This window comes from Echinops telfairi, unplaced genomic scaffold, assembly GCF_000313985.2.
Source record: "Echinops telfairi isolate 266 unplaced genomic scaffold, ASM31398v2 ScPeMD7_22;HRSCAF=79, whole genome shotgun sequence".
Classification (NCBI taxonomy): Eukaryota; Metazoa; Chordata; class Mammalia; order Afrosoricida; family Tenrecidae; genus Echinops; species Echinops telfairi.
Window position 1 is genome coordinate 2,618,704 of NW_022103919.1, and position 6,729 is coordinate 2,625,432.

General features: G+C 56.0%; 1 protein-coding gene across 3 annotated transcripts in view; it reads left to right on the forward strand.

The window, feature by feature from the left end:
- STXBP1 (syntaxin binding protein 1) overlaps nucleotides 1–6,729 on the forward strand; it is a 35,926-nt gene that overhangs the window by 18,638 nt on the left and 10,559 nt on the right. For all 3 annotated transcript variants that reach the window (XM_045288504.1, XM_045288503.1, XM_004713300.4), the window contains exons 13-16: nucleotides 793–931; nucleotides 1,654–1,763; nucleotides 2,738–2,839; nucleotides 4,303–4,388. In XM_045288504.1, coding sequence (XP_045144439.1) covers nucleotides 793–931; nucleotides 1,654–1,763; nucleotides 2,738–2,839; nucleotides 4,303–4,388 — 437 coding nt within the window. The remainder of the gene's footprint in view (nucleotides 1–792; nucleotides 932–1,653; nucleotides 1,764–2,737; nucleotides 2,840–4,302; nucleotides 4,389–6,729) is intronic.

Below are 6,729 nucleotides of genomic sequence, written 5' to 3' on the forward strand. Positions count from 1 at the left end.
GTGTGTGTGTGTGTGTGTGTGTGTGTGTGTGTGTGTGTGTGTGTGTGTGTCTCACAGGAAATCTGCCCCTTTGTCACTCCTCAAACGGTGGCCAGTGGGACTGGGCTGGCTTTGCTCTTTCATCTGCAATTCTTTGTTACCCCTCTTCCCTTCCTTCCATCCACTCCCTCAGCTTAGATTTGTAGGTTTGTAGCCCATTGTTCTCCTCATCCAAAGGGAAAAAGATGGTAGGCAGATTTGAAGGGGGGACTGGGACGTGTGGGCATTCCTGGAATAATTAAAATGCCCAAAGCAGAGTGGGCAGAATCCAGCCAGGCCAAGACACCTTAAAATGTCCAAAGCATCTCATGCGTGGGGAGCACAGCCCTTCCACCCTGATTGCCCAGCACGACTCTCTGCCTCGGGAGGGGCTACCAAGGCTGAGGCTGCCCCTGAGGATCTGTGGTGCACAGGTACGCTCACCTGAAGGGAACAGCCCGTCTTGAAGCCAAACAGCAGATCATTGCTTTTGTAAAGTGAAACCCTGGGACTTCTATCGATGCTCGCGAATGCTTTAGAGCATCATGCTGTTGGCGACATCCCTAATTACAGTGCACTGTGGAAGTAGGGGTGTCTGTTTCTTTTTTTAAATTTTTATTTATTTTATCTTTTATTTTTTGGTGTGTCTGTTTCAAGATCTTCCTCGCACAGGCTACAAATCCCCCAAGTCTTACTGATCACCGCTTTTCTGATAGGCCCCAAATATCCAGACTGTCCCTGGAAATGGGGTCCAGCGGAGTGTGTTTTCTGCAGGACCTGGCAATGGGCACAGATGCTGAAGGGGAGAAGATCAAAGACCCTATGCGAGCCATCGTCCCCATCCTACTGGATGCCAGTGTCACCACTTATGACAAGATCCGCATCATCCTGCTCTACATCTTTCTGAAGAATGGTAGGGATGCGGGGTGTACAGGGATGGAGACTTTCTTGGGGGACATTGGGCAGCTGGGAGAGAGAGAAAGAGGAACAGTAGTTTAAGAGGTGTGGGAAGGGGACGCCAGAGGGGAGCCCATAAGAAGACCCAGGGCCCGTGCAGCAGGGGAAGGTCATGCAGGCCCATGGGTCACCACTGGGGGCTGGCGATCTCCCAGGGAGCGGTTCTGCAGGTATGAGATGGGGTGGAAAACAGACTGGCTGTAGAAATGTCTTAGAGCCAGGGATTCGGAACGTGCATCTCGTGTGTAACCTGTGCCTTTCAATCCTGATCTTTACCCACACCATGGTTACCCAGCAGTGTCCACAGTGTAAAAGATGGAGACGAAGCCTCTCCGGGTCCAATTGGACTTTGATACGTGGGGTCAGATGGTGGAGACCATGGGGTGGGCAGCGGCTAGTGGCCAGACTAGATGGTGGGACCCGGGGCGGGAGTTGTATTATCTCTGTTGATTTTTCTCCTCTTGACGAGCTGCTTCCTGCTCAAATTTCTTGGCCTGTCTGCTGGAAGAATGACTGTCCCTGTGTCTGTTCAGCTGGCAGGAAAGCTGCTGTGGCAAACAGAATGCGCCCCACCAGCCCTGAAGAGGAGAAGGGCCATCCCCGAGCCCAAAGCCCCCGCTTCTGGTGCTCCCTGGGCCCGGGTTGGGTTTTGGTGATTGGGTGTTTCTGTGCCCGCAGGCATCACTGAGGAAAACCTGAACAAATTGATCCAGCATGCCCAGATCCCGCCTGAGGACAGCGAGATCATCACCAACATGGCCCACCTGGGCGTGCCCATCGTCACCGACGTAAGGGCTTCCCCCGGCCAGCGTTCCTGTGGGAGAGATGCAGGAGTAGCGGACGTGTGCGCGCCCGGCTTGTGCTCTGGTGGATTCTGGGCAGTTTACGGCGCACACACATGCCCCCGCTCGGCACCGAGAGACAGAGAGAGAGAAAGTCAGGATCGGGGGAACTCAGGGGTAGAAGCAGCTAGACAGTCACAGAAGCCAAGCTGTGCTCCGAGCCGCAGGCTGCTCCCTTCCCCACAGCCTCAGCTCACGCCGGCATGGCCTCTTGGGCAAAGCATCTTCTGTGGAGATGGGAATAGAACAGGTAGCATCAAGCAGTTTTGCTACCTTTCCATCTCTGGCTCTGGTGCTGGCGATTCCGGACAAAGTCAGGGCCGATTTCCCGGGAGGTGCAGCCCTCTCTAGAAGGAGGTTGGCCACTGCGGGACTCGAGGGGAGGCCGCCTGCGAGCTGCTTTCTGTAGGGCCTTCGTCCACAAAAGGTGCTGCCCACGCTCAAGCTGGCGAAGGGGCTTCTTTTAAAATCTTCAGGGAAGAAACTTGGGCCCAGAGCCACCGGGCCACAGACCTGGGCCTGGCAGAAGCTGGGTGTTTTCCATCCTTGCTCACAAGTGGGGTCCAAAGGAGAATAGAGGTGATTTCTTCCGGTACAACCCAGGCTGTTGAGACGAAATGAGAAATTACAGCACACTCAAAGTAATAGGCTATCCCATAATAGGCAGCAAACCTGCTTAAACGCACACAAACACACACACAAACACTAAATGGCACGTACACATCTGACCTACATTTGTCATTTCCATGATTTTAAAGAATCAAGATTGCTCCACGTTCCTCAAAGGGGCTCCTGGGGCTGTTCTAGGGAAACCCGCCTGCTTCTTCCTCTGACTGACCCTGCGGACTGGGTGGCGTGTCCTTGGGAGGTGGGTTCCCAGGTGTCCCCCGTTCGGTCCAACTGTGTGCGTTTGCCTTCAGTCGACGCTGCGCCGCAGGAGCAAGCCCGAGCGGAAGGAGCGCATTAGTGAGCAGACCTACCAGCTCTCCCGGTGGACACCCGTCATTAAGGACATCATGGAGGTCAGTGGGAGGGGGAGCCCTGGGGGAGGCTGAGGATCTGTGGTTCAGAGCACACCCAGCCTGCATCCCGTGCGGTGAGGAGGCGGTGACCCCACCCGCCCGTCCAGGGAGTTCCCTCTTTCTTGGGGGATTTGCCTCCAGAGCTCTCTCACCTGTGCGCAGTGTGCGACGCAGAGCGGCTCCACGAGATTGCCAGGTGCAGACCCTGCGGTCCGTCCAGGACTCGTGTTTTTGAGGAGCTGTCACTCATGTCCAAAGGAGCTGGCACCCCCCAGCGCCACGAAGGTTTGATGAGTGACTTAGAGAGGAGGCACGTGGGTGCTCACGGTGCTTCAGCTCCGAGGGATGCCGCAGCACCCTGCTTGTGGAAGGCCTGCGGTGGCCCTCCCCGTTCTGCGTCTGCTCCCCTCCCCCAGCCAGGCGGTCCCTGCCACGCCCCTTTCTTCCTCCGCTCTTTGCTTCAAACTTGGTCCATTGCCCGGAACATTCTTGCCCTTCCTTTTTACTTCCTGGGTCCTCCTTTCCTTGAAAGTCAACATGAGAGTTCGCCGTTTCTGCACCCGCCCCAGCCGCCCGCCTCTGAACGCCTGCGGCCTCTCCCAGGAGGCCTGTGTGGGCACGTGTGCTCGGTGCCCCGTCCCCTCCTCGGGGTGGCTTCCAGCAGTGTCCTGCGTGGAGCAGGGCTTCGTTGCAGTGCCTCCTAGTGGCCCTCTCCTGTCCTTGCAGCGAGCCGGGACATACCGCCCATCTTTGGGGCTGGAGGTAGAGATACGCTGTCCAGACCCCTCACTTGACCAGTGAACAAAACTAGAGTTCAGACAATGAACCCTCGGTTCATTTGTGGCTGGCTGCGGTGAGAGCCCAGGTGTTCCTTCTGACGACTCCGTGGTTAGCCGGAGAGTCAGCTTTCTATTTGAAAACCCGCAAGCCAAAAGGATCGGTGGTGAGCCCTCCGCCTCAGCCTCTCCTTTATCCTCCCCGAGCCCGACAGAGGCGCGGCAGATGGCAGAGGAGTGCCGATTTCTAGGCAGCAAGGAGGTGGGTAGCCGGACCCCACCCACCAGCTAATTGGACCCTGGGAAACTGAGAGTGTAAGGCACTCTTCGTGAGACACCCGCCACGCAAATGCAAGGGTCGGGTTTATTGGACAGAATTCAACCTTTATGACCTCACGTAGGATGTAAAATAAGGGGCACCAAAGGAGGAGTTGGAAGAGAAACCAGGAAAAAAAAAAACCATGTGGTTTTGTTCTTTTACTTGAAGAGCCAGGCCTACATACACTCATTTCATTGGAAGACAAGTCTCTTGTGCCAGGCACACCCTCCCACCCCCAACAGCGGAGCCACCGGTGTGCTGGTTGTTGCAAACTGTGCCATGGTTTTTGCTGACCCGTTCCTGGGAGAATCTTGTCTGGGTTCCCATGACCCCTTTCCAGGCCTGATCCCTGCGTCTTTCCTTCGCAGGACACGATTGAGGACAAGCTTGACACCAAGCACTATCCTTATATCTCTACCCGCTCCTCGGCCTCGTTCAGCACCACGGCTGTCAGGTGGGTGAAAGTCCCGGCGCAGACCAGGGGCGAGTGAGTGCCGCCCCTAAGGGCTGGTTGTGTTCCAGCTGTGTGCCAGTTCCGCTGTCAAGTGCCACCATCCATCTGCCAGAACCCTCCGCCTGTGTGCCTCCCCGCACCCAGCATGCAGGCCGAGCCTGCACAGTCACCTTCGGGCTCCCTGTGGCCTGGGCATCCCCTGGCCACCCTCACGTCCCCCTCCGCTCTCTCGCTGGAGCACCGGGCCCACTGCACCCCAGGACCTTGCTCTCCCTGAGCCTCGAGTTACCGTCCCTGCCGAGAGCTGCCTGGCTCTTCTCTCCGCCTCCTAACCCCCAGCCCTTCCCTAAGCCCGGTGCACATGACAGAACAGGCGTGCTCCTGGAACACACAGTCACTGTACCCACAAGAACCATTTCAAGAGGTAGCATCTGACCAACGGGTGCTAAAGGAACAAGTGCGAGCTGCCCTGAGGGCATGAGGGGCAGACGAGGCTGCGGGAGCTGATGGCGGCGGCGAAGGCCAATTGAAGAGTTTCAGCAAGCTGATGGAGCGCTGGAAGCACTCGCTCGTCTTTACCAAGGAATCTGGAAGACAGATCCCCATTTGTGCCCACTCCGGAGAAAGGTGACTCAACGGAATGTGGATATTATCAAGCAAGATCATTAACACATTGCTGACCGGTCACCAGTTAACTCGTCTTTGCACTTGACGTTAGTTTATGTGCTTTGTAAACCTGAAAGTAGTGTGGGCCTGTCTGGAAGCAGGCTGCACGGGACAGCTTTGACTTGAACTAGCTTGGCAGCAGGTTAATATATACAAGTAAAATCGAGTATGCAAAGGCGTTCAACTGTGTGGTTTGTAATGAGCTATGGAGAATGTTGGGAAGGATGGGACTTCCAGAACACCTGTGTACACACTAAGAGGCCGTCGTTGGACGAGAACACGGGAACACTGCATGGTTTAAAGCCGGGAAAGAGGTGCGTCCAGGCTGTATCTTTTCACCAGACTAATTCAGTCTGTAAGCCGAGCAAAGAATCTGAGAGACCGGGGCCCGTGAAGAAGACCCCCTTAGGATTTGAGGAAGGCTTACGAACGATCTGCTTTATGCCGGTAACAGCCCTCCTTGCTGAAAATGAGAGGACTTGAAGCCCTTGCTGATGAAAATCAAGGACTGCCACCTTCGGTACGGATCACAACTCAAGGTAAAGGAAAACAGTCCTCACAACCGGACCGAGAGCCACCATCGTGATAAACAGAGAAGGGATTGACGTGGTCAAGGATTTCGTCTTGCTCAGATCCATAATCAATGCCTGTGAGAGCAGCAGTCAGGAAACCAAATGGAGCGTTGCCCTGGGCCAGTCTGCCCCAGGGTGTCGCTTTGAGCACTCAGGTGCGCCTGACCCAGGCCACGGCGGTTTCCATGGCCGCCTGGGCACGTGAAGCTGGACAGAGAATAAAGACCCCGAGCACTGAGGAGCGGGTGCATCTGAATTATGGTCTGGTGGCGAGTATTGCAAGTACCCGGGGTCAGAATGGACTGGTTGGCCTTGAGTTTGGGTGTGGGTGGACTGCCGGGAGAAACATGTGATTTGGCAGAAGGGGAGCCAGCATGAGCCTTAGAAGCAAGGATGGTGAGACTTGGGACCCGTAGGTGGTTATCGGGAGAGCCCGGTCCCTGGAGGAGGACATCGTGCTGGGTAAAGCAAAGGGACAGGGCAGGAAGATCCTTAAGGAGATGATGGACGCAGTGGCTGCAGCAATGGGCTCCACTCGGACAACAGTTGTGAGGATTGTGGGGGCGGGGCAGCGGCATGCATCCGGCCACCATGGGTTGGGAGCAACGCGACGGCCCCAAACAGCGATCTAACAGCGCCGGGCAGCCGCACCCGTAACAGTCCAAGGTGGGAACAACCCGGATGTCCCTCAGCAGAGGGATGAATAAACGAAATGTGGCTTGTCCGGGCGGCGGAATGTTATTTGGCCATGAAAAGGGGCGGAGGGAAGGCAAACATGCTGTCAACCTGCATGGAGTTCAAAAACATTGAGCTGGACCCAAAGCCCACCAGTGGCACCCTGCGGCCTTGCTGATGGCCGTGGAGGCCAAAGGGTTGTCGCCAGAGTTGCAGAGAAGAACCAAATCCCAGATTATCAAGGGCTAGCGCAGGCCGAGAAAACGTTGGACGGTCTCTTGGTGGGCCCAGCAATCCCCACAGGGCCTTCTAGATTTGGGAGTGGCTGTCATGACCTCTGACTCAGGAGGAAGGGCAAAGCCTCTCACCACCAGGCGACACGGACCGCCTGTCGGTTTGGGCTGGTCATTAGTTTTGTTTCATTTCCC